The sequence below is a fragment of the Argiope bruennichi genome, chromosome 6 (assembly GCF_947563725.1).
Source record: "Argiope bruennichi chromosome 6, qqArgBrue1.1, whole genome shotgun sequence".
Lineage (NCBI taxonomy): Eukaryota > Metazoa > Arthropoda > Arachnida > Araneae > Araneidae > Argiope > Argiope bruennichi.
In genome coordinates, this window is record NC_079156.1 from 136,550,741 (window position 1) to 136,578,672 (window position 27,932).

Below are 27,932 nucleotides of genomic sequence, written 5' to 3' on the forward strand. Positions count from 1 at the left end.
AGGAGAGTGGATTATTGACTCAGAAAATCTCTTTTCACTTGAATAATTATTCAATATATAAAAAACCATTCCAAGATATCCCTAATTTGGTTTTACACCTTCATCTTAATGAAAGTTTCTCATATTACGATTGGCAACATTTGCAAAGAGACACTAAAGGTGATAGTTGCGGATGGTTATTTTTTGGAATGCAATTGAAATAGAAAATTTCGGTTGAAAATGCTCCAAGTTTTTTAAAATGCGCTTCCATATGGCATCCGTAGCAATTTTGTGTCTATTATTATTGGAAAGATTTCTGGCTTCTGACATGGACACCTTCACGGAACCAGTCTTGAACGGTCTTCGGGTTCTGGAGAAAACTGCTCTCGGATACACTTCACGTAAGTTAGAGATATGTTCATTTGTTTCTGTTACTTGCAAGATTACTTGTTACATTATTGACCAATATGTACCAAAAATAACGGACTCATTGTTTACGGTTAAATAATTTTATATTTTGAATTATTTTCATAGAATTTTATAAGAGCAAAGTGTTTTCTACTAACATGATAAAAATATTAAACAAATTTTTCCGAAGCATTTTTCTTGCTATTTTAAATCTGTTATGAATAAAAATTTCTTTTGCTATATCTTGTTGAAATTGCAACATTGCTTATTTCATTCGTATTAACTATTACTTTATACTACCGTTTCGTCATTTAAAAATACCTAGTCTCATGTTTCATAATTCAGAATTAATAACTTGTTAAACATATAGAGAATTTAGTCTATTTTTATGCTACAAATACTTTTATAAACATGGGATGTTTCAGAGCCATAAAGCAGAATATTCGCAGCCTGTTTCACTGAATGGAATCGATCGATGCCGACGTGATAAAAAAAAAAAAAAAAAAAAAAAAGAAATGCCTCACACCAACTTTGAAATTTATTCCGCATTTTGTGTGGCAAAAAGAGCATAAGATGTTGATAACATGCGCATCTACGTATAAACATAAGTACTGATTCTGCTATACTTGGTTCCAAACTTGTGATCGCCTGCTAAGAAATTATGCTTTTATCAATAGATTAGAATCGGTATATTTCATATTGCAATTTTTTAAAGATGTATTTCTAATAAAAATCATTTCAAAATTATTGCTTTTATTGAAATGTACATGCATTCTTCGGAGATAAATTGCCATACAATATGTTTGAATACCGACGAATAGTGATTTTAACAAAGTTGTTTTTTAAAAGTGTTTAACCTTTTATTTGGCTCGGTAACTTATACGCAACGTGTTTTCATTGGTTCTTGTAGCAGATATACGACTCTAGATACTTTACAAGGGTATTGTAAACATGATTTCATTTACAGATTTTCTGGTAACGATTGAAATAAACGAATTAAAATGAACTTCTAAGAATTAATTTAAAAATTCTAAGAACGAATAAACATAATTTTTATATCCTTCTTTTTTCTAATGCGTTCCTATTTTATGCTACTTTTACATATCCTATTTTTTACACCTTTGCACCATTGCTAATAAGAACGTTAAAAGTTAATTAGTTCTATCTTAAATGCAGGAAATAGCTATTCTAATATCAATAATCACTTTACAATTACTAATGGACATAAATTAATAAAACTGCAATTATTAAATATGCAATTATTAAAATTATGCAATCATCAAATATGTCTGTGAATCTTAAATGTACTCGCTCTTGGATTCCGTTTTTCTTGCCATATAAAACATATCTGTCTGAAACACGATTCGAAAACAAAGATTTGCATTTTCATACGGAGTTTGTCAAAATTATATATAAACTACAAAGAGTTCCTTAAGTACTGTTAAAGTAGCAAATCTAAACTCTGGATTATTTTAGCAATTACAATACTTTGTTTATTCCTTAGTAAACAAACGAAAATAAAACTGGTCTGGAATAAATATCATTTATACTGGGTTTTACAGAAGTCTAATTTTCAAAGAAAGTTTCCTCGTACTGCGAAGTACTTCCAAACATGGGGGAGCGGGAATCTGCCAATTCGTTCTTAAATACCGCAAGACCTGACAATACTCTATTCATACAATTTAGTTATTGAATTCTGTCTTCAGTTAGAATCATACTTGCCTTCATCTGAAATTACAAATGGCATTCTCGATTAACTCTAAGTTTAACCCTTTATAGTTCTTGGGTATATATTCTTATCACCTGCAAAAGATTTTCTGAGGGCTCAAAAAAAATTTTTAAAGTGGTAAATAGAGTAATCGGATACTTAAAATTAAATTCAGCTGCCCTAATAGATCAGAAATACATTAAATCTATAGTTACATATCATTGAAATTCAAAAGTGTTAAATTTGCTTACCGCTGCTTGCTCACGATGTAAGGATTGTCGTAGCGTCTTTTGTCATTGAATTTTTAAGCCTGAAAACATTTTCAGAAATAAAACACCACTGTGTTGTGTCCCTTATGCTTCCGATATTCTTATATTTAATTACCATTATTTGTCATTGAATTTAATTAATTTAAATACAGTATTCATTTTTGAAAACAAAACTGTTGATGAAGTTGGAATTTCTTAAAATCTAATAGGAATCTTCCTATTAATGATTTTTTTGAATATTTTGACTTCATTTTTGATGCATTGATTATTTGAATGTTGTAGTTTACGACATTTTAGTTTATTTCTTAAAACAAAATGTGGCTAAGATGTTATTAATAAAATTGCCTCAGATTGCAACAGTTTTATTTTTTTGCAATGTAGCGATCTGCCCACCCAGCCTAACAATTGTAAAATGAAATTCAAACTTTTATATTAGATAATATTGAATTTGAATTCCGAGCCATTCGATGATTTCTAACTAAAAAACTGTAAAAAGTTATTTTAAATTTCCTGCAATAGAGTCGTAAGTGTTTACCAATAAACATTCGATAATAATTTTACCCTTAACACTCAGTGGTAAGTACGCTTACCACTTTCAGTTTTCGCTGAAAGTATATTTAACATCCCTTATTTCATAAATTAAATAACAAATCAACTAAATTTTGGTGTTTTATCAACAGTTTATCACGATATAATAAAAAAATCTTATTTATCAATACCCCGGAATTATGCCCTATAAAGGATTAAGACCTTTGCAAACAGTTCAAGCTCAGTAAACATGTAGAGATGCAGCTTATCGAAACTTCGCGAGCAATCCTATGACAGAATTCGGAAAATTTCATTATTAGAGCAGAAGTAAATTTTTATTTGAAATTTAGCTGGTTTGGGCGCTTACCTATCATGCTGGTTTTACGATCTTTTGGAACAGTACACGGGGGAGGGGGTGACAATAAAATTCCTAGTTTACAGCAACTTAGTAGGATTGAATAATTGTAGCAATGAATTTACTGTGAATTACCTATTTTCTCAAAAGAAATAGTTCCTGGTGGCTACTTGCGGCCAGCCCACAAGCTTTCGAGGTTCTACCTCTTCACTCCTGAGTACAGTGGCGGGGAAGGTTTGAGACTGTGGCTGGAAAACCCTCTCAATTTTCGCTATTTCAATCCGCATCTGGAAACGAAAGTCATCATACACGGCTTCCTGGACAAAGTAAAGATCGCCGACTGGATGCACGTGAGTCAACGGTTTGATTTATTATTTGTCTTTGGCTTGAACTTTCGAAGTGAATGTTTTAAAATGAACTAATTAAAATTCTGCGATGTGGATACAACTCAAAAATGCACCTTTAACATAAAAATAATGACAAGGAATATCGAATTCTAATTTCACTTTTTTTCGAAATGGATGATCAAATTTCAGAATTCTGCTATCCAACGGAAGGGAATATTTTGAGCTTTGGACAACATTGCAATAATATAACACAAAAGTCAAATAATAATGGCAAGTTCTACTGTGTTTTACTCATTTTACAGGGATATGTGTTGTGCCTAACTTCATTTGAATCTTATATGCAACATTCGGTGTTCATGACCCTTCCAAAAAAGTTTTTTAAGCATGAAACTGAGTCAAACATGAAAGCTTTGTTATTTTAATAGCTCTAAATTTATTTTGTTTGTGTTCATGAACTTTTCTTATGGAGTTCAGTCCCGTTCTATCATATTCCTATTAAAATATTGGGTGTTTGGTTAATCTATTTCACATTGCTTTTTGTTTTCAGGTCATTTAACTTTCTGCTTCTATCTGTAATTTAATAAAATCTTACTTCCTTAACTTTCAACGATGGCAGAAAATCACGCAGTTAAATATTTGAAGAAACGCTAAAAATGGTTTGTATTTAACTGAAACAATGAAATTTTTGAAAATATATGAAAATTGTACTAAGCAATAATTGCAGGACAATTAAACGGTATCATTAAAAATATTTAAATTTTAAAATGAAGTAAAAAATTAGTTTATTAGTTTTCAGTAACAATATTTTCGAGAGTTATCGGGGTGGGGACTTAATTTTTTAAAAAACTTTTTCATTAAAATTTTAATTATTTTTAAGTCTCTCCTAGTTGCATACTTTCAACCTTCAAGATGTATATCTGAGCTAGATTTGGAAGTAGATTGGCAAACAGCCTCTTTCAGAGCGCCCATTTCGATGCACCCATATTCTGCTTTATTATTAATAGATACAGATTAACCTCTTTGGAGATAAATAGTTTCTAAAAATTTCTGTTAAATATTTTATATAATTTGCTATGAATGGCTTCTTGGGCAAAACTTTTATAGACATAAGCTCACTATTTTTGAAGCCTTGTGCCGTTTTGTTTAATGTGTTATTTATCTCCCTCATTTTTTTTTATTTCACTTTAAATTTAATTTGAAAAAAAAAGTGATGAAATTTCAATTAGAGTACCTCTTGCTGAAACTAATTATTATTAAAAGATACAAGGATAGGAAGTCGAATCCATCTGAATGAATGTATTATGCAGACCACAGAATGGGTTTCATACTTTAATACTTCGTGGGATTATTCATTTAGCAGGACTCAACAAAAATTTCAGAAATACCGCTATGGAAACGCAATTTTCCGGTTATAAAAAACAAAATATTTTTATGCATCCATTATATTACGGAAAATGCCAGCAGTATTTAAAAATGAATGCACTTTTATAAAATTTCCATTGCTAAAAATAATACATTTAAGTTATACTAAGTAAGTGCAATACAATTTCAATTTTGTGGGTGAGTGCGAATGGATCACATGTATTCTTGAGAGTATAATATAATTATATCAATTTAATAATGGTGCGTATTTTTCCTAAAAATTGTCAGTTTTTTTTAATTTTTTTTATTTCCAATGATAAATTACATTATTACCCTGAATTCAAACCATTTTTATTTTCTATTAAGTATTTGATTTTTCCCCCATTGTTAAAAGCTAAGGATTCCATTTCAATGTGAGTGATTTACAAGACAAAGTGGTTACAATACCGCGAAATTTAGAAAATGGGTGAATGGTACATTTACGTTTTTAATATCACTATGATGTCATGGGACTGCTTTCCATTAAAAAGATTCATGCACACAGTGAACATAATATATACGAAACAATTGAAATAATACTGCTTTAATAACTGCCCATTTTGAGGCAATCGTGGACATGGAAATATATCTAAACGATGGAACTGAAATTGAATATCAATACTCCCAGCGAAGCAGCTGGTCTTCAAATTCGACTAGAAAGACAATATGGCTACTTTTGAATAGATTTGTTTTGCCTTTTTATTCATATTTTATTGTTGGATTATTCTTGATTTTATATAAATTCAAGACTTAATATGTAAATGTAAAGTACATTAGGAAAAAAAAAAACGTATAAGAAAAAAAAATTCATAATTTGAGAAGAAAAGCCTTAACATCTAATCATTTTATTAATAAAAAATAAACTTTTAAAATAAAATATTTTAAAAATGCTTCTTAATATTCTAAATTATATAGTTCGCATTTTAGAAGGAAAAAAATCATCTAAATGGTTTAGAGACGCAAATAAACTATGAAAGATGTTATAGGAAAGGCAGAAAAAAACCATCAAAGAAATAAATCCTATAAAAGAGAAAGCAGGTTGTGATTAGTTAACATTTTTTCTTGTAAGCAAAAAAAAAAAAAAAAAAAAACGCATTCATTTAGAGTCACCAAATTTAAGAACAGCTGAGGTACCGGGAATATAAACTGTAAATACTCTCCGGATGCCACGAAGGGACCGTTGTGTCTTCAATGTTTGAGAACTTCATCGGAGGATACCAGGTCCGAAACTCGACTTTCAAAAACTCTAGGTGGCCTTGCGCCTGTTTTGACTTCAAGGATCCAATGTCTTCTTACCTACGTGGAGCAGATGTTTCAAGAGAGGGTTACAGGTTCAGCTGACGTCCTCGTCATCAAACCAGAACTTAGAATAACCTCGGATTGCTTCAAAATGAAATATTAATGAAGCTAACAAAGTGCAAGTGAGCAGGAACTGCTTCTAGGATGAAACCTATTCTTCAGAAAAACCAGACATTTCAACGCCACCTGTTAAAATACAATGCGAAAAATGGGTCTTTGTATTCTCGCTAAATGTTCGAGGCCTATAAAAAATGGAGCGTGCATCTGAATATTGCCTATTAAGAAATATATATAAACGATCATTTTTATTGAGCCATTTATTTAACTTATTTCATGTTAGTAAATATAGATTTTTAAGAATTTTTCTCTCTTTTCTATGTGCCAGAATTTTGAAACTTCTTGTGTGTTTTAAATGACATTATTTTCATATTTTCAGGAGTTAGTAATCCGTTAATAAATTGATTTAAACTTTGATTCTGTCCAAGCACTACGCGATAGTGAATTTGACAGAAAAATGAAGTACCCAATTTTATAATATTTATAATAATGCATTAATTAAAGACTGGAAAGTAGAAATGAAAATTTCTAGTATAAATGTATATTACGACTAAACAAAAAAAAATCGACTGTCCAACTGCAGCGCGTTTAACATTCCGCTTTTCTCTTCTCTCAGGACATGAAAAACGAATTCCTGATGCTGGACAGTTTCAACGTGATCGTGGTGGATTGGAGTTTCGGCAATTTCATCCCTTACTCGAAAGCCGCGGCGAACACAGAGCGAGTCGGCGAAGAAATATCGGAGCTGCTCATCAAGTTGAGGGTGAGTGTCTGAACATAGTATATCAAAGCTTACGCCGATCTCGCCAGTGAAGGAGATCATTCATAAGAAATGTCTGTCGAATGAACAGAAGGTTGCTATGCTTTGATTTTCACATTTTATTATTTGCCAGCTGCTACCCGCAGAAGAAATAATTTTGGAAATATCGTTTGAAATTTGAAACGACTGTCTTGTTTAATTAGGAATGATAGAAAGAATAGTTATTTTCTTGTCGACAATGAATACATTCAATGGAATGAAATGATATACAAAGAAGTATAAATAATATTTATTCCATTTTTTGACCTTATTCGTCAAGTATAACTTAGGGCAGACAAAATTGTTGGATTTTCCGTATTCAGCAAATAAATTGAATGGATGTCCGACTTATGAGCATACAACCGGCCATATGAAAAACATGTATTTTCTAGGTTCAAAGCAATAATAAATACGAATAAACATTCATTCACAAAAATTCATTTTTAATATTGGATCATTATACGCTGAATAACTGAATGATTGAAAACTGATGTTATTCAAAACAGGGTCAAAATAAACACCCTGATTTCAACGCTTTATTGCGTCCTAGTTTCTTCTTTTATCACTTAATGTGATTGACCGAGCATCTCTTGTAAACCGAATTATTATATTTTAAAAATGATTTAAATTTTCATTCAGATACATTGATTCGGCATTAAATGGACGTGGAATACTTAAAAATCTCAAATGTTCATTGGATACTGCTGATTAAAACGACAGTGTATTCCCAGAAGAGAAGGCGTATTTATATAATTGGATACTGGAAAAGACTGAACCGCCAATGACTACTAAAGACAAATCATCCTTTCTATATAACCAGTTTTTTTAATATCTTGCATCTCTGTTATATAGCAGAACCTTTTTTCTTAAGGATGAATACGGAGCAATGCCCGAGAGATTTCATCTCATAGGACACAGTCTAGGATCTCACGTCGCAGGATATGTAGGAGAAATAGTAAAAGGATTGAAGAGAATAACAGGTAAAGAAACACGAATATTAACTTTTTTTCTTGTTTCATAAAATTTTACTGCTATATGCATTATATTAAAATATGTACTGTCATTTTTTTAAATCTAAATATACTTTCTTTGAATCTAGTAAGTGCAAATAAACGCAATGCTGATAGTTCAGATTTATTCTATTCAATATTTTCAAAGAACTTCAACTGTCCCAATAATTGAATAGAATTTTACTTCTTTGAGCGTTCTCCATTTCTCAAGTATTGTAATGACTAAAAAGGCACTAGATGAATGCGAATAAATAATGGAGAAAGAGTATCGAAACTCAAATTTCCTACTTCCTATTTCTCTCAAAAATTAAACTCGGTGGATTCACCGCCTCTATGAACCTTTTCTAAAGCTTCATAAGACAAAAAAAGCGAATCTTTTTGGAACGCATTACTATATAAGGTAATAAACATAAATCTAATAATAAGCACATTTTGTAAAATAGTTTTAAAATTCAGTAATGTTTTTAAATGCCAGAAGCATATTTTGATAAAATGAGAAAAAGTAATTCATCACATGAATGGTTATTCAAAATAAGTTCAATATATTGAGTTTTATAAAAACGTGAGATAGATTTTTCACACACACAAACAATATGTATATATAAAATCAGAGAAAGAGAGAGATTTGTATTTACAAGTGTCGTGATGATAAGGCAGAATATCGTGATCCTTGTTACAATGACATTTAACCCTTTTAAAGCCATTTCAGTCACGCATAACGAAATGACCAAACAGTTTACTAAGAGCGCTCTCTTTATGAAAGACAGGATTCAATTTAAGACAGCCTATTGATCGAAATAATCACTGTTAAAATGATCCTAAATCGCCTTAAACAAAAATTGCTCCCCAACAGGTCTGGATCCTGCTACGTATCTGTTCAGCGACGCATCCACCAGAACCAAGCTGGACAGGACAGACGCGTCGTTTGTGGATGTCATTCACACGGACGGAGGCGGTAGGGATAGCCATACGATTTCTCGCTCCTCATTTCAGTTTTCAGTTGAGATATTTTCATAAATGAGCTTTCGTTCCGATTCCGCAGGTATCGGCATGGTGGAACCCGTTGGCCACGTCGACTTCTACCCGAACGGAGGGCAAATCCAGGCCGGCTGCACGGCTTCCAACTCCCTCAGAGCCTTGCTAGAAAAAGGAGTGGTCGAAGGTGCGTTTTCGAGTTATCAGTTGAAAATCCTGCATAAAAAATGAAACACTTCCAATATGTAATAATGAGCCTATCTAGATATATCTAATATATACATATATTTATATGTTTGCTGCTGTTACTTATGGCACTTGTCAAAGATAAGCTCGAGTGAAGCATCTCTTGTTTCATTAGCGCCATCTAGTATCAAGAGTACATCTTAGCTACTCAACGTCGCAGCCCTTTTCATGTGGCGGACTTCATTCATACATTTCGTCCTCAGATCGTCATTTAGACCTGAATCAGAGAACGATCACCCCTGATCCAGTACCCCCAGTGGTATTACTCGCGACATGGAGGACTTTGTGACCACGACAAATTTATGCGTGCACCAAGCCGCCATGTACACTGTGAGTCTTTGACCGGGGGGGGGGGATGTCGAACACACAATCTAAAGGATGCGCCCTACCAACCAGGATATCCCGGGCACTTGAGCATGTTCAAATTCCTATAGCACTTTATAATATTAGTTATTCTTTTTATTATTCACTAGCATTTTTTAAATTCACTGGCACTTTTTCAAATCCCTTTTTACTTTTTCGCCTACGAAAATTAAAAACACATTGAATTAGAACTCCAGACTTTGTCGAATCTCCAAATGGTAGACCTAAATAAGTTCGAAAATACATTTTCGGAAAACGTCTCTGTCCGTCTGTCTGCGATAAAGATCACTCACACTTTAAGCTGGACGGATGCCATTTGATATTGTTCCAAATGTGTAGATTTCTATCCAATTTTAAATAAAATCTTTTCTGAGGAAGTCAATCGGTTCGGTTGCTTGACTTTAAGATAATGCGATAATTACAAAATGAAAAGAGACGAAATACCCAATTTTAACATCTGTAGTGTAGACACCTGTCACATTTGGAGCCAAATTCACCAAGGGACTGAACGTCTACATTTAGAAGCACGTGAAAGCGATCATTCAAAGATGCTGTGTCTTAAATATATCAAATCCTGTACTTCATTTTATAATTGCCATTGTAATTCTGTGTCATTTAAAAAAATGTTTTCAATCAGTTGGCCATTTTAGTTTCAATCTATTGGGGGGGGGGGGCGCTTCTAAAAACACATTCATCTTTGTTTTGAAGAGCATGCGAGAAATTTTGAGAAGACCCATCACTCATACCATCGTCGCTCATGACTTTAATATAAACAAAGTTTTAAGATTCACAATTTAGAAGTGACGATGAGCAGAACTTGACAAGATTTAAGACAGCATGACTTGAAACAGTATTCATTTAAAGGGAATTCTTCTTTGAAATGGAGCAGTGCTTTACTCAAAGTCGCAAAGAGTAAGCTACGCGTAAGAGATTTTGCTGAAATGAAATACAACAAATGAGTCTAGAGAATCTTCATTGTACAAGCTAATGAATCTGTATCTGTATATCTGTCTTTGGTTGTCAAAAAAATATATGATCGAACTGAAATTGAATTTCAGTGGTAATAAACAAGGTAAATAGATTATTTATTTCTATATTTGATTATTTTTTCCATTTTATATTCCGTTGCATGAAAATATTTTGGAGCTGTTGCAACTCAAAATTCTATTCGATGATAACGTCGTGGCATCTGTTTAAGAAATATAGACTTAATAAATTATGAAATAAGCGTCATTTCCCTTTTCACAAGAAAGAATAATCGGAGACATGCAATCAGGCAGGTGCATCAGGTTTCATATAATTTTCTCTACAAATTTTGAAAAAATAATTACTAAGTATAATAAATATAGAAAATTTCTGCCAGTAAGTCAGAAAAATTAAGATTTTTTTTGTGTATGGGTGTAGGATGTAAAAGTAGGCATACTATTCTCTTATACTTTACGGATTTTCTCCAGGACTGAATTTCAATGTAGAGCCTTTAATTGAGGCTACCGTCATTTCAACGAATATGAAGCAAGAACAAACTTGCAAATAGGTTGCGATGTTCTACTCTACGAGTAGAGTTAGCGATTCTTAACTTCTAAGGAATGGCAATAATCAACAGAAATGGTTCACGATGACGATATATTTATGTGTTCTAATTTGAACAGTCTAACTCCACTTGTTAAAGAGTTATTGGGAATTGAAAATGTTACATTCCCTCATTTCCTGCATGTTAGAGCTGGGATTTTTAGTTGAGAGTACTTCCGAGAATTTCCGCTTCTCTATAGTATATCTTCAGCCATTTAAATCCGATTAGAAAGCAGCCCTCGTGGTAAGATCTAGGCTTCGGAACCGGAGGGTTTCTGGTTCGAGACCCGATTCCACAGAAGAACTGGCGTTAATCAGGTCTGGTGCACGTTAAATCCGTCGAGGCCGAAAGTCCTCGTTTGGGTGTGGTGTGGAAATTTGAAGAGGGGGTGCCAGCTCAGGTGTCGTCCTCGTCATCTGACCGCGGTTCAAAATAACGAGGTCCGTCCCAAAATAACCCTAATATTGCTTTATAATGGGACATTAATATAACTAAACCAAACCGATCAGAAACTATTCTAGTTATTGTGCTCACAAAATAATATAGACAGATTATATACGCATATAATCCTTAAATGGAGGGTAATTTCGTGTTCTAAGGGCCATAATGGAAGATATACAGAAAGTTTTCGAAACTCATTTCATGAGAATTATTTACAATGTGTAGAATTTCTAAACGGTATCACCTAATGTAAAAAATAATATTCATATATCTTGTATTAGAATCCCTGCTTCTCGCAATCGAGTTTTTAACTGACTTAATCCAAAATGTTTAAGCATAATAAAAGTTCATCGAAAGACATGAAAGGTGCTGCATGTGCAAGATTGATATTTGTGTAAGCCTGTACATGATTGATGGCAATTTATATTTCCTCGGATCTAATCAAAATGTCCATGACGGCCTGTGCTTCTCTCTTTCAGGAGTTCGCAACATGATATGCAGCCACATGCGCGCCCCTCTGCTGTTCACGAGCACCATCAACGCCCAGGGCTGTCAGCCGATCGGCTACAGATGCGGCAGTTGGGAAGCATTCACCAGAGGCGAGTGCGACTCGTGCGGCCCTTCAGGGGAGGACTGCGCTCACATGGGCTACCACATGAGCATGGTCAGGAACTACGGCAACCTCTCCATGTATTATATGCTCACGGCGGACAGCCAACCCTACTGCGGTCAGTTGCATTTTGAATGCTCTGCTCCGAGTTGAAAATGAAATATTGTACTTAACAAAACAGTTATTCGATATGTTGCATTCAAAACAACAAGAATTGCTTATCGCCATTTATAATAAAAATGAGCTCTTATGTGTTTGTGTGTTTTAGCGCTAGATCATTGAAATGACTGGAATTTAAAAGATTTTATAAATCGGGAAATGTATTTCAGTTGATTGGTATTTGTTTCGACTGATTTGTGATCCTAGATGACACATTCTGCTAGGGGTTTTGGAGAAAGAGCAGGAGGCCGGATCCACGCCGTCCTTCTGCAATTGTCTCTTGCCCCTTAATACCAGTATTACTCCAGGGAACACCTCGCAATTGAGGATGAGAAGCTTCCAGCATGGTTGTTGGTTCTCTCCACTCTGGTGGGTACAGGAAAAGGTGAGGGTCCGGCTCCACACATCGATGACGGGACGTAATTCCTAAGAGAAGGGTTGTACCTTGGCAGGCGATGGCCCTTAGGACTCAACCACAGTTCCCACCAGTGTTGCTGTCCGATCATTCAAAATTTTTCGCGTGCTTCCTGGCTGGTCGGAATAGCCAGTTTAAGATCCCTCGATGCTAGTGGAATAATAGCCTCATCATTTTATCCGGACTGCCTTTGACTTTGATAAGAATACTAGATCATTTGACCTATAACCACCGAAAGTGGCACATACGTATTTTGAAGCGTGGAAATACGAATTTTGAATCTATTAGTTTGAAATTTTAATTAAAAATAAAGCCTCGTTTTGGCCATATATAATAACAACCGAAATAATTTCAGCACAAGTTATTTTTACTTTTTAATATTCAAATGCTTATGATTATGATGCTTATCTTTTACCATATTTAATCAATTTAAAAAAAAAACCTTACTGGGAAATAAGCTTAAAATATTTCACATAAAATTTTACCTGCCTGAAAAAAAAAATGAGCCTTTATCAGCGTTTTACCATTTCGCTAATGAAATCTCAAGATTAAATCATTTAAATCGTCTATCTTCTGTGTTCAAATTAAAAGGTTAAATCAATTCACTGCAAACTAAATCTAGAAAAGTGAAGCTTTTAGCATGCGTTTATATGAAATGAAATAAATGAAACATTTTCTAAGAAAATAAATGCAAGAAAATGTTTGTGATTTGTTCAAAAAAAATATCCGTGATTTTAATTAAAAAATTCTGTACTATTTAAGGCAATCATAGTTTATACATACAGGATATGCTCTCTTACAGAGGTCCAACAGTCATATTCTAAAAAGTTAGTAACAGGCATACACATCTACGAGGAAAAATATCTAAAAGAAAAAAAAATATTTTATGAAGTTTGAGTCAATAAATGTTCTGGTGAATTATGAATTAAAATTTTTATATAGACTCTCGACACTACAAACTATATTCAATAAATTCTTTCTTACTGTAGGAACTTAATTTTAAGTTGAATAAAAAAAAAACTTCTATTGAATAACTCTCTATTGCATAAATTATAAAAAAATAAACATTCTGTCTTACACTTAAAACTTCAATGATGAATGATTCTATCTTCTGTATTCTGTTATATTTTTAAAAATGCATATTTGATTTCAGCATAAGGATTTTGTATTAGTTAAAATTTAATCATTTTCGTTTCGAATTAAAATTCACATTTATGGAGAGATGAGAGAAAAGTTGAGAAACGCTTAGTACAATGTAACGAATAATGCAAAATTTCTGAAATAGTATATTCATAGTAATAGTATCAAAATTTAAAACTTAAAACATTTTGCTGTGGAAACTATTAAGACAAAGTTATATAAAATATTGAACAGAAAATTTTAGCCACCATTATTCCAGGTGAACCAGATGGGTGCCAGAGGCGGCTGGTATATGCGAAATTAAAAAAAACAATGAGGTTGAACATACACAGGAGATGGCAAAATAATTAAACTGATTTGTCTTCTGAAATATCTGAGAAAAGACGGACATTTTAAAATGCACCATTTTTTTTAAATGGAAGTGCATGGTTTGAATTTTTCTCTAGTTTGAATTATTTCTATTTTTAATAGGTTTCGAGTATAAAATCACCTTGAAAAGGGACATCGACCCCGCAGACGGCAACAGCTCAGAGGGCAAAGACGACAAATGGCCGACCTCCGATATTCTGCACGTCTCCCTGTACGGCAGCTCAGGAAATGCGAACTTTCAGATAGAAGGGAAGTAAGTCATCTCTCCCTTGATCTACTTAATTTCCTTCTACTGCTCGATAATGACGCTTTGATTTGGGGAATTTTTTTTCATTTCTAATCGGTTCTAATTTTTATAATTTCAAAAACGTTACTACTAATTCCACTGCTTTTCCATTAAAGAAATTCCAGACAAAGCCCATTGAATTATTGGAATAGATCTCCAGGAGATTGTCCAAAAAATTTGGCGATTTCGAGCCAAATTCTAATTACTTTAGCGATTTATATTGTTCCAAAATGGAATAATACCAGCATTTTAGCTTCATGTTGATTTTGTTTGCTTAACTTTGAAAGTACCACAATTTCAATGTATTATCAGAAAAAGCAGTAGCTTGATGGCAAAGTTTCAACAACGAAAGTTCACTCGAATCCAGACACGATTCAAGATTTTATGAGAAATCAGCATTGGAACACTATTAAATCGAGTTCTTTTTGCATACTACAATGTAACTCCAATTTTGCCTTATTCAAAGAAGTGAATGCTGCATAGGAAAAACGTTAAATCGGAGTGTAACAAAAACAGAACACTGAACCATGAAATAAAAATTTAGGTCACATACTTTTTATTTTTTCCTTCATAATAATTTGGGCATCAATTTTTAAAATTATTTTTTTTAAGAAATTCGAATATTTTACTTTGCATTTTGCTTTGCTTGCTACTATTTGAATTCTCAATGCATATGTGTTTATATAAACCCTTCTCTTGGCTTTCACTATTTGAAAGGAACATCATTTTCGAAGATTGAATGGCTTCTTTTGAAAAAGGAATTCCATATATTTCATTTTCATCTTGATCATCGTTAGAAATGTGCGGCTATCAAATCACTTAGGATCGGAATCTCTAATGTAATGACATTTATATTACAAGTTGCATAATATTATCTGAACTGGACAAGAACATTTTCTTTCCATTAGAATATTCATTCTCAAATTCATCACTTCTGGTATCCGGAAAGCCACCTTTTACAAAAGAACTTGAGGTGCATTCATTTCCGACTCTCTCCCATACAGAATAAATAATATGAAAGCTTTCTAGCAAGCCTACCGACTAGCTTCCAGTCTCTTGCTTGGAAGAGTATTTTTCAGAAAGTGGTTTCAATAGTGGACTTTAAACGCACCATCTCCAAATCACAAAACTGAGCTTTTTTGAGCAATTTCCAGGGAAATATTCTACTCGTATATATTTTAATTGCCATATAGACTGTGAATGGATCAATAGGCAAAATCTTGAGTATCTATGAGTGCACTTGTTGCCCGCCCAATTTGAGAAGATACTTTTCAAAAGATTTAAGATTTTTTGGTTGAGGCGTTTTTAGTGATAAAGCTTTTCACATTCTTAACACTCTTTATTTTTATTTTCTAACAACTATAACGGTGTTAACTTTCCCATTTGAATCGGTGCATAGCCAAATAACAAACGGTGTTTCGATACTTTCCCACCGTGAAGCTTTCATCCTTTACTGTACATTTTCTGTCAGGGAGATTATGGAGTTACTCAGTCTTGTTAGCACTGAAAATGTCTTTATTGGAATATTATTGTATTTAGGACGATAATGTTTATCCCATCCAGTTTTGAAATCGACAGCAGAAAATTCGCTACAAACAAAGCTGTAGGATAAATCGAACATCTTCTGAAAATGGTTTGTCCAACCGTTTGAAGCTGAAAATCCTCGAATGCACAGTTTTGAAGCAATTTCTTTTGTTGCCTTTAAAACTAGACCATTTATAGGAAAATTTCTTTCACGAACTTCAAGAAATGTTTCCCACACATCTGCAAAAAAAGTTTGCAAACTTAAATAGCTAATTCCAATTAAATTAGCAAAATCAACTTTAATGGTAAGCTTCGATTTTTTTGCTATCCAATTTTTTCAACCAAGAAAGTCGATTTTTTGATGCCTTCATTCCAACATCCAGAACTAATGAAAAATCTCGAAAGTATGTCGACTTTCAAGATCGCAATCGCAGCAACTAAATTGTATGTTATGGATGAGACGGAATTCAAAAACTCGGTCCTTTGTCTTTCAAAGATCAAGCGGGAAAGGATGATAAAGAGTGTTTTCTCATTTATGATACGAAGAGTGCGAAGGAATTCTGAATAGTAAAAGAAAGCTCTTTTTTAGTTCATTAAAATTGTTGACAAGTGATATTAAATCCGGTAGTTTTAACATTGCAAATATAAGAAATTATTTAAGATTAATGAAGAATAACGTGAGGAAAACCGTTCAAGACAAATTTTAACTCGAAGCTTCCATATATAGAAATTTGAAGAGTTGAATGCCAGAAAAAGATTAAGCCTCTTCATAGGCCTACAATTCAGAATTTCGAATTCTCTCTCCAACAAGTTCATTCAGTTTTGAATGGTTTTCTTGCATAGAAACAGAACAGTGCAGTTCAAAAATGGAATTTTATATAGAGTTCATATAATTGTATGTTTTATCTAACTCTCGTCAAATATTTTCTTAAAATACTTCAATTAATCATTGTCTTTAATACATTTAACACAAATAACACTGGCCTTTCCTAACATCACTGATCTTATGCAATGCAAAGATATCGCAGTAGATTGGATGGGACAGTTTAAGAGCGAGTGATGAGGAATCTGCAGCAGTATACTAAATTCAACAATTTAATTCTGACGAAGTGCATGCTCACAGAATGAAGTTTTCAAAATTATATTTTGATAAATGTTCGCTATAATAACCACTTTTATGCCACTTTAAAAAATGTACCTTTTTGGGGGATTATGGTAAAATCCTTTCCTTTAATTTCATTAGTTTTAGGGATATTTTAAAATAATTCTCATTATTTTATTTACTTAATTTTTACACTCGTTTATAATATCGATATTAACTCTGACTACTACTATTAAAATCACTATTCAGATACGTTATTTGCAAATAAGTAGATAAGTTGCAACTATTTGTTCTAAATTTGATTTCTCCGAAAAAATCTTCATCTTCTTACAACTCTGTAGACATTTTTAACATTAAAAATTAAATAAATAAAATGCCAAAAAGGATGAGAGTTTTGGCATTATCAGAGTGCAAAGGATTAACCTTTGTCGAGGTTAGAAGACTGAAGATTTTTATAAGCCATCTCCGCAAAACGTGCAAGTGAAATTTATAATTCTTGTTAATACATCCTCAATGATGAATTCGCTGGTATATTCGTGCAACACATGAAAATCTTATGTTGGTTGATTCACAAGGAGGAAAAATAATTTTTAACCCTCTGCGTAAATTTTAAAATCACTATTTAGATACGATGTTTGCAAATAAGTTCTAATATTTTTCAAACAAAGTGAACTGATACTGTATCTTACACGATAATAATATAATATAATAAAAGTCTGTAATCGTAAAAATAAACACTCTAAACTGTGAAAACCGCCAGATGCAATTGAAAATGGACTGATTGCTAACTCACGTTAATCTCCAGAGTAGCAGCTGGAGAGTTAAATACCATTTTTATGTGCTCGTTTTTATTGCTGTAAATAAAAGTAAATTTTTAAAAATACTGTAAGATGAGGACTGTACTGTACTGTAAGAATGGGGACATTAGAGTTTCGAATTTTTTTAATTTTCAGTGTATGAAATGAAGTTGGTTCGATATAAAGCCGCTTTCCGACGGCATGTCTGCGCCTTGAGACCGACATATTTTGCCGTCTTTCCATTTTCTTGTGGTTTTCCATGATTTTTTGATGTCCATTTTACTGACAATTTGTAGGAAGTTCCCGACCGACGTCCACAGTTGGCGGGGGTGGTCCAAGAATGGATCAGCTGACCTATTTATGACCCTATTCGTAAAGGCCTGCTTTGATGCCTGTCCAGCTTACCGGCAATTTACCAGAAAACCGCAAATGAGGATCAAGGGGAAAAAGTGTGCCCTGTCTGCAGGCAGACAGGTCGTAGGAACGCGGCTTAATAGAGCACATACTCAATTTCATGCAGGTGCGAAGTTAATTCAACGCTCCTTTTTTATTGCTTTTCCTCTTAAATTGTAGGAAAGGAATCCGTCGCAGCCACGTGTTGTTCAGCCCCACCTTCCTCGGGGATGTAGTGGGAGCGGTTATCCGCTGGAGTAAGCGTCCGCTGAGCAGGGCCCAAGGCATGATGGACATGATATCGACGGTGATCCAGGGACCGACTGAGCCTCCCTCCATCAGAAGCATTTATGTTTCTTCACTCAAAACATACACGCAATGGTAAGATGAAGTTCCCAGTGCTTGCTCTTGCTCCTGTGAATGTTTTTATAATGAAAAAAATATTCCTCCATTTCTTAAAGAAAAAAAACACAACGGAAATGATCGCCTTAAACAACAAAATTTTGCTTCATTTTGATTACAATTTCATAGAAATGTTTAGATCTCCATACTTCAAGATATAGAAACACCAAATTTGGCAGTTTATAAACAATATGCGAATTTTATAGCACGTGATGCGAATAAAAAATAATACAATCTCAAATGACATTTTATTTTAGAATTTATTTTTGTGGTCTCTGAAATAGAACATATACTGATACGGGTCATTTTCCACGTGCATTCATCCCGTGCACTTGGTGGAATTCTAGTGGAATTACGAAGCTCGAATAAAATAATTCGGTACTAGGATTTATACAAAAAACGACTTTTTGAAAAACCGGTTTTCAAATTCCATATTTCCAAAAAAAAAAAAAAAAAAAAAGAAAACGAAGTCAATATATATATATATATATATATATATATATATATATATATATATATATATATATATATATATATATATATATATATAATATAATGTGTGTGTGTGTAAAATTAAAGATTACATATTACTTGTGAAAACTTAAACAAAAATTTTGAATAGTATTTATATTGTTTTCAGTAATTTTAATTTCTCCTAAGAAAATAAGATTTTAAAAAACATAAAATATTGACTGAACGGTGGCTTTGTTCTTATTTTGGACACAGTATTGCCTGAAATTGAAAATACTCGTTCATCAGCTTCTGAGATTGGTTTTACAGTTTTAATGGCATCAAATAACAAATCTAAGATTTTTGTTTGTTGCATCAAATATTGAAAAGTCGGCTTTTTTTCAGGGTTTTCAAGAAACTTATGAATTGATTTTTTCATGGCTTCTTTTAAAAAAGCATTACTCTGTTGAGTAGTTTCTTCTATTTGCTCTTCATCAGAATCGGTTTCCACATAAGAATTTGGAAATATTCTAGACAATATCTTTCCAGATAACGTCATAATTTCGGTTTTTGAAGCTAAAGAAAGTAAACTAGATTTCTTCAATGAACTAGAAATGTTTTGTGGATTTTGCAAATACAGCAAAAGAGTTGCTAATTCTATTTGTCTTCTTTTTTGAATTCGTTCTTCTACAGCATATAATAATTTCAAGCTTATTTCAGTGTTCAAATTTTTTAGTTCATTAAACAAAAATTCAAATATACCTTCACACTTGTTAATAAATTCGCATCGCGTCGTCTTAATCCCTCAGCTGTTAAATCGGTCCCAACCGATAAAATTCAATTTTATTTATTTATTATTATTTTGAAGAATTGAAATATCCAGGCTTTCCGGTTTTATTACTTTAAAAACCGGTTTTCGAATGTGACAAATTTACTTAAAAAACCAGTTTAAAAAAAAAACTGTCAAACCCTATTTGGTACCATCCGGCCTCCACAACTCTTCATAAAATCCGATTTAGATTTAAATTGATTTAGGGATTATTTTAAAATTCAATTTCCCTTGAGTACTGAAAGAAAAATAAACATGCTCAGTTCTGAATTTTCTTCAATATTTAGCATGCAGGATGCTCATTCTTCGGTGTCCTCACATGCTCGCATATTAAGGCACCGCGGGTAGTAATAATATGAAGGATACCGAGTATGCGCTTTGGATGTCTAAAGAAAAGACATCCACAGTGCAGACTCTTTATTCATTCTTTAAATGACTGGGTCCAAAAGTTGACACATTTTTATAATTTTGGACCACATGACTACGCATCAAATCTCATTTGCATCTTTAATATGGGATCTTCAATCCCCATGAATATTCAGACCGATAAAAGATTAATTCTCGGTCGGATTTGAGAAGCCGCGGTTTCCTGGTGGTAAGGTCTCGGTTTCGGAATCGGAGGATTTTAAATTTCGGATTCGTTAAATCCGTCGGGACCAAACGTCCTCCGGCTGGTGGGGTGTGGTAGTTTGGAGAGGGGGTCCCAGCTCGGGTGTCGCCCTCGTCATCTAAATGTGGTTCCAAATGACGAGGTCCGTCCCAAAATAGTCTTAGTGTTGCTTTAAGACGGGACGTTAATATAATTAAACTAAACTCCGTCTTGCTTGGCTCGAAATCTGAAACATATGCAGGTTTGGTTTGATGATGACATTGCATGACGGATTACATTAAGGCAAAACAAACTAAAAAGTTTTTCGGACGTGTTTGTTTGAAGCATGGTTTCTCAAACTCCTCACGAATTTTTTGATTACTTTTTTGCATATTTCGTGTAAGAAAAGTAAAAATGGAAGGGAGGGGGGGGACCCTTTAATATTCTCATTTTGTAAAGTATCGAATCTAGTAAAATCATGAGATCAAAATTCTGCAACAAAATGAGTGAACGAATCCGTCTTCACAGTATGGAAAAGTGCCATGGTCTGCCGGCGATGCACTCAGACGGAACTTCGCTGCATCATCGCTCTTGAAATGAACCGGAAGTCCCCGGTGGCGGTGAGTTTCATCGAGAGAAATTATCGAGACGGTTATGGTTTCTATTATGCAGTTATCGGAAAGAGTGTGAAACGGGAAGTTAAAAAGAAATCGACGAGGAAGGTTGCGTGATTGCTTTTGTTTCTGTAAACAGGAAAATATAGACGAAAATAATTCTGAAGGATTAATGACAATATAATCTTTGTCTTTGATTTATCTTAATCCATCGCTGATTTTTTGGCTTACAAAGTTTTGTAGCTTGACTTATGAGCAAGGATATAACGGATGCTGCTGCTTGTTTCTTTTTATTATGTGTTATATAACTAGTTTATTTCGTTAAGAAAAAGGGCACTTTCTTGGGGAAACGCATTAAAATGAAAGGAACAGCTACAAAAAGTCATGTAACTCGAGTGACTTTGAAGCTAAAAATATGTAACTTGTACAAAATCCGTTCTTTCGCATTTATTCTCGATTATTTCAAAATATATTTGCGATCTGTAGGTGCCGTAGTTGTTTCGCAGTTAAAGAACTGGATTTCATATATTGTAATAGCTAAATAGATTTGTTTAATCGTAAAAATATTAGGCAAATTCCATCTGGAATTCCGAAATCAAAATGGATGACACCATAATAAAAATTCGAATTTTTAAAAAACGGAAAGCGACAGAAATAACCAAAAATGAGAGTAGCAGGATAAATTGACAACTTTTTAAGTAAAAAAACCCCCCAGCAAACTTTTAATGTAGATTTTGACAACTTTAAAGTTAATTAATGAAGAAATTTTAATAAAGAAACAATTGTTAAAATTTTAAAGATTTTTATGATTATAATAAACAAGTAATTTTTTATCTAAACAATACATAGCAGTTCAAATATAATGACCAGACAAAAAAATTAATAAATAAAATTAATCACATTTAATGTACTCAGAACTTCATGAAAAAGTGAAACTGTTTGCTTTTTTCATTGATTGCTTTGGGCAGCAATAAAATAAGATCACTGAAAACTTAAGGCATGGATGAATGGAGTGATAAATCCAATTTTTTATTATTTCTAACACCGACTTCAAATCAAGTAAAGTAAATTCGAGTAATGTATGGATATAAATTCTAATCGTAAAGAAGAAATCGAATTTGGTATTTCAGCTTTAGAATAATAAAAAGAATGAAGAAGAAATGAAAAATTCGAATTATCAACGATCAGCAACTTTTCCAGTGAATTTACAACTACTGCATCTCTCAGTTGCAATCGAAAGCAGATTCATGCACTCATGATATGTCATGATATCAATAGTCTTGTTTAATGATCAGAATTTTTCTTCAAAAAGTGAAAACATTTATTAAAAATAATATTCTAAGAATAATTTCTTAAAAATAAAACAAAGGGCCATTCATCTTCAACAGCCCCAAACCACTTTCATTGAAAAGTACCTATTTATGAATTTAAATGTTTTTTAATATTATGCTAATTTTATTCAAGGTACATTGAAAATGCATCTATAATTTTAGATAATAAAGTTATTTCAAATTTCTAAATGGTAGCAGTTTATCAAGGAGCTTATATTTTATCTCTTATTATTATTTCCTTTAAGCATTTAACATTCACAAATGTCAGATTACGAAAAGAATTTTTATCTCAAATGGCTTTTCACCAAAACTCAAACTATTTCGAAGTATCAAGAAAATTTAAATTATAAATAAAACGAAGAAAATCTACAACACATTTTGCGAGTTAGAGGATACAAAAAGGTGATATCATACTGTTCCAATTTTACAGTATGCACGAGAGTCGCTCGAAATGCGAGTAGCTATTGAATTCCACTCTGCCAAGGAAAGACTCCAGTTAATTGTTTTCAAAATGAACGAAGGGAAAAACAAAAACTTAGCAGTTTTGTATCCATTCATGTGTTATTTAATGCGGATAACCAATAAATGGTTCTAATTTTCAAAAATCAATGCAAATATGCCAAGCATAATTGCCGACAATTGTAACAGCAAGAGAATACGGACAGTTAGAGGAGCCGCCTTGTCCTGGAGGTAAGATCTCGACTTCGGAATGGGAGGGATTCAAGTTCGAGATGCGATTCCACAGAAGAACAGGCGTGTAAGCGGGTCGGATGCCCGTTAAATCCGTCGGGGCACAAACGTCCTCTAACTGGTGCAGGATAGAAGTTTGGACAGGGGGTGTCAGCTCAGGCGTCGTCCTCATCATCTGACCGTGGCTTAAAATGACGATCTGTCCCAAAATAGTCCTAATGTTGCTTTAAAACGGCTCATTAATATAACTAAACTGCGGACAGATCGCTTCTGTTGGGTTGTTTCAAAAGTCAGCTTATGCAATGATGTGTAGTAAGTATGGAAAAAAATGAATGGTTTGATTTTATTAACTTAGAATGCTTGTTAATTTGACTGTTAAATATATTCAAGGCTACATTTTAAAGTAGAATTCTTAAATTTAAAGATTCGGTTTACGGGCTTTCACAGAGACAAGTGGAAAAGAAATGGAAGCATTTTCGGCAACTCATTTTGTAATAATTTCAACCAGTGGGAGTGGTCACCTTCAGATGCCCTGTAATAAAGGTCTTATTCCCCCTTTAGTCTCGCATAAAAATTGTTAGCTTTGATCCAATCTGTGAATTTTGCGAGCACTCTGTATCTCATGCGTGATCATTTAGTATTTCGCAGTGCAGTGAAGAAACCCACGTATGCATTTTGAAAATCATCCTCGACCGACTGATACCTAAATCCACATTTCACTTTGTGAAAGTTGCTTGGATTTCTGTGTAACAGTAGATGTCCTGAAAATGTGTACAATCTTCGAATAACTATTGAGTAATTAATAAAGCACACCAAATTTTCATTTCGTAATATTTATCTTTTACATTAAATGAATGAGATACTTCTTTTAAAAAGCAATGGCAGCAAATCTGCAAATGTTTCCATTTTTAAAGATCCTTTTCCCATATTTTTGCACCCTCTTTATCCCCCCCCCCCTCCTTCTGCGGAAGAGGGAAACACTTAAAAGCTGAAAATAACGACTCTCAGACAATTACTACATTAACAAATCCGGAAAATAAATTTTCAAAAAAAAAAAAAATTAAGCTGCAATCGGGAAACATTTTCTTTTATTAAGTCCAACTGCTTAGAGTGAATGCAGAATTCTTTTGAAGTAATTTAGTATAAGAAAAATGTTCCGCCATTCCCAAATATCTCAATTTATTATATTGACTCGCATTCTAAAATACTCCTAATACATAATCATTAGAGGTTCAATAATTTTCTAGCATAAATCGTACGGAGGAAAAACATAACCAATCTGTCAAACGATAAAAAATGCTTGCTGACGAAAAGCAGAATTTTCAAAATCAAATAATGGGAGTATCAAAGGCCTTTATTACGGGATATCTCACCGTTTGATAGAATCGCTTAGACGTATCGTGTTCAAAAACCATTTTCCGTGCCAATGTATTTTACTTAATGACGCACTTTTGATTCTAAAATAACTCTATTTGGAGTGAAAGTTATCGCGCTAGAAAAAGAAATTGCCTAATTTTCTGAAAATGGGTTTCTAATGATTTAACTACATTTATTAACATATTTGATCTTTGCGAATGGCAGCCATAATATGACTATTTTTTAGTTTAACAGATGAAGACGGCTCGAGATGACAGTGAGAAAATTCTGCATTTTTTTTGTTCCTTATATACATATTGTTGTTTGGAAATGACGGACTTATAATCCCGATTTCAAAATTATTTATTCATTGAAAGCTGCGAGTTTATAAGATTATCCGAATTTATAAGTTCGATGAAATAGCTGCAGGAATATATTTTGAATGGTATAAGTTTAAGTAATTTTGATAGTTTCTAAAATAAGAAATATGACAATTGAAACATTTTTTTTAATTGAAATTCGTTTTCTTAAATTTTAAGAGCTAAATAGGAGGATATTATGGTAATGCTATTGTCATATTTGCTCCAATTTTATTCACTTTTCTCTTTCTTTTTTTTTAAGTTTTTGTTTCCACTTTCATGGAAAAAAGGATATATCTAGATATAATGTTCTTTTGCAAATTAAGGTGCTAAATCTATAATGAATACATTTTATTCAATTATCTGTTTTAACTACTCTAAGACCTGTTCGTATACAGTCTGTCAAAAAAGTATTGGAACACACTACAAGTTCAGATTTTTATCATAATATTTCACTTAAATATGCAAATGAAACCAAAACAAAGAATTAAATGTTATTTTGATATATAAAAACATAATTCAAACAGACCCCTCATTTTAAAGAAATTATGGTTATAATTGAAAAATAAAAGAAATCCAGTAAAAATACGTGCTCAAAAAAGTATTGGGACGCTACCCAATAAAGAAAGAAAAACAATGCAAACTTAAAAGTTAATATCTTGATGGGCCGCCTTTGCTTCTTATGAGCTCTCGTAGTCTATTTGGCATGGTTTGGACCAACTTTTTTGCAAAATGATCCATCGATTTTAGGCCTTACTTCGACCAAATGTTTTCTTAACTCCTGCTTGTTAGAAATTTGCTCATAAAGTTTTTGCTGCAAATTATCCCACGCATGCTCAGTTTGATTAAGATCAGGATTTTGCGCAGGAGTCTTAATAGCAATAGGATAGTGGTAGAGGATCCATTACTTGCAAATATCAGTGATGAGTCCTCTATGTTTTCGGGTCATTATCTTGTTACAATTTAAAATTTCTTGAGATTCCCAGCTTGCTCGTCCTTTTCTTTTTTTTTTTAATTTCACATGAGAATGTAAAGATAGACATGTTTATACATTGTACAACCAATAAAATACAAGTTCCCGACACCAGTGCTTGCCATATAACCCCACACTATTTACTTGCCACTTCTATATCTGACAGTAGGCCGTAAAATTTTGACATGCATAGCTGGATTTGATTTCAGCCAAATGTTTTGCTTGCCATTCGATCCGAAAATATTATATTTGCTTTCATCAACAAAAATGACATTTCCCAAAATTCTGTTGGCTTCCTTACAAACATTTTAGCAAATGTTAGCCAAGTTTGTCGATTTTCTTTGCTGTTGTTGGGCTTTCTTTAAGGTACTCTGCCATGATATTGGTTTTCTTAAAACATTTCTGACAGTTTCAAGATTTATAGATTTTCCGAACTTATTTTTACAATGCAGAAGTCAGTTTTACTGTACTTGGTTTTAGATTAAAGAGTGATGTTAAAAACAGTAGATAGAATTAATCAGTTTCAACATATGTCCTATACAGCGAACTGATTTTCCATTTTTCCAATGACTTTTACAAGATTTCGCACATTAACCAATGTATCTTTGTTTCTCGCTATCTTTTCGTATAAAAAATCTTATCTGTTAATATTTTTATGTGTAAAATTATAGTCTAAAAAAAGCGGTAATAAATTCAGTTCTATTGATGTGTTATATGTTGAATTTCACATTTCAAAAGTGTCCCAATACTTTGACTCCTATTCGTCTTTGAATTATCTTTAAAATGCTAGATCAAATTATAATTCTGAAATACCAATAAAATTTTCCTTACAAGCTGTACACCAAATGTTAAAATATTTCTTGATTCCTTTTGTTTTTATTTAAATGTGATAGTTTTATAAATTGCTCTGTAGTCATTCAAACCAAGTGTTCCAATACTTTTTTGAATGACCGTGCATATACCATTGAATAACACGCCATACGACGGCAATTCATTGTTTTTGTGCGTTTGAGGGATTGAGTTATTGACGGAACATTTTAACAGTGCGATTCATCGTAAGGCGAAAATGCAAATTAAAATTTCTAAAGATATTATATGAATAAGCACCTATGGCAAGTTTATATATTACATTTCAAGTTGAGTATTCTTCTGGTTTGAATTGCTTACGAGTCACTTTTATGAAATGAAATTCTGGCAATATCACTGAATCTGAGAGAACTGCGTCATATCTGTTGCAGGAGAATTGCGCCCATTGTTTTTGAGCTGTGCGTCAGTCCACTACTGCCAGCCGGGAACGGTCAGCAAGGAGCAACATTTAGAAGCGAGTATTGCTGATTCAACAAGACTCGCAGCAAATAATCTTACGATTCCGCAAATATTTTATCTTGTTTTGTTAAAAATCCGAAGTTTATTAAATATTTTATCTTGTATTTATTTTAAAGCTTGTGCTTCGCAAATGAAATATTGAATTTCTAAATAAATGTTACAGTTTATGGATGGGAAAGCTCATTTTTCATTATTCGTATGACACAACACTATAGTGCACTCCGAGTATAGGGCCTAATGTGGCGGAACGGCAGATCGGATAACAAAAAAGCCGCATGGGCCAGAATTCCATGGTCTCATTTCTTTATCCGCTCACACCAGAAGACAAAGTTTTAATTCCAAAACTCACTGTTATAATAGGCATTTTCTTATTGAGTTCAATACCCTCCATGTATCTCGAGCCACACAGAATGTGAACGCAGCCGTGGCCCGGTGAATCATGGAAGCAGGTAGTTACCGATAG

At 33.0% G+C, this 27,932-nt stretch overlaps 1 protein-coding gene across 1 annotated transcript; it reads left to right on the forward strand.

Moving 5' to 3' along the window:
- Positions 1–27,618, forward strand: LOC129972483 (pancreatic triacylglycerol lipase-like). The gene is made up of 10 exons (XM_056086628.1): positions 1–380; positions 3,398–3,597; positions 6,968–7,114; positions 8,022–8,130; positions 9,014–9,115; positions 9,203–9,322; positions 12,235–12,483; positions 14,551–14,701; positions 18,731–18,931; positions 27,382–27,618. The coding sequence occupies exons 1-10, from the start codon at positions 239–241 to the stop codon at positions 27,476–27,478; spliced, it is 1,518 nt and encodes a 505-aa protein (XP_055942603.1). The 5' UTR covers positions 1–238; the 3' UTR covers positions 27,479–27,618.
- Positions 27,619–27,932: the final 314 nt, after the last annotated feature.

Excerpts from the sequence above, each read along its gene's own strand:
- LOC129972483 (XM_056086628.1), top strand. The coding sequence starts at position 239 with ATGCGCTTCCATATGGCATCCGTAGCAATTTTGTGTCTATTATTATTG. Across the intron at positions 8,131-9,013 it reads AGGATTGAAGAGAATAACAG|GTCTGGATCCTGCTACGTAT; the intron begins GTAAAGAAACAC and ends GCTCCCCAACAG. Across the intron at positions 12,484-14,550 it reads GGACAGCCAACCCTACTGCG|GTTTCGAGTATAAAATCACC; the intron begins GTCAGTTGCATT and ends TATTTTTAATAG.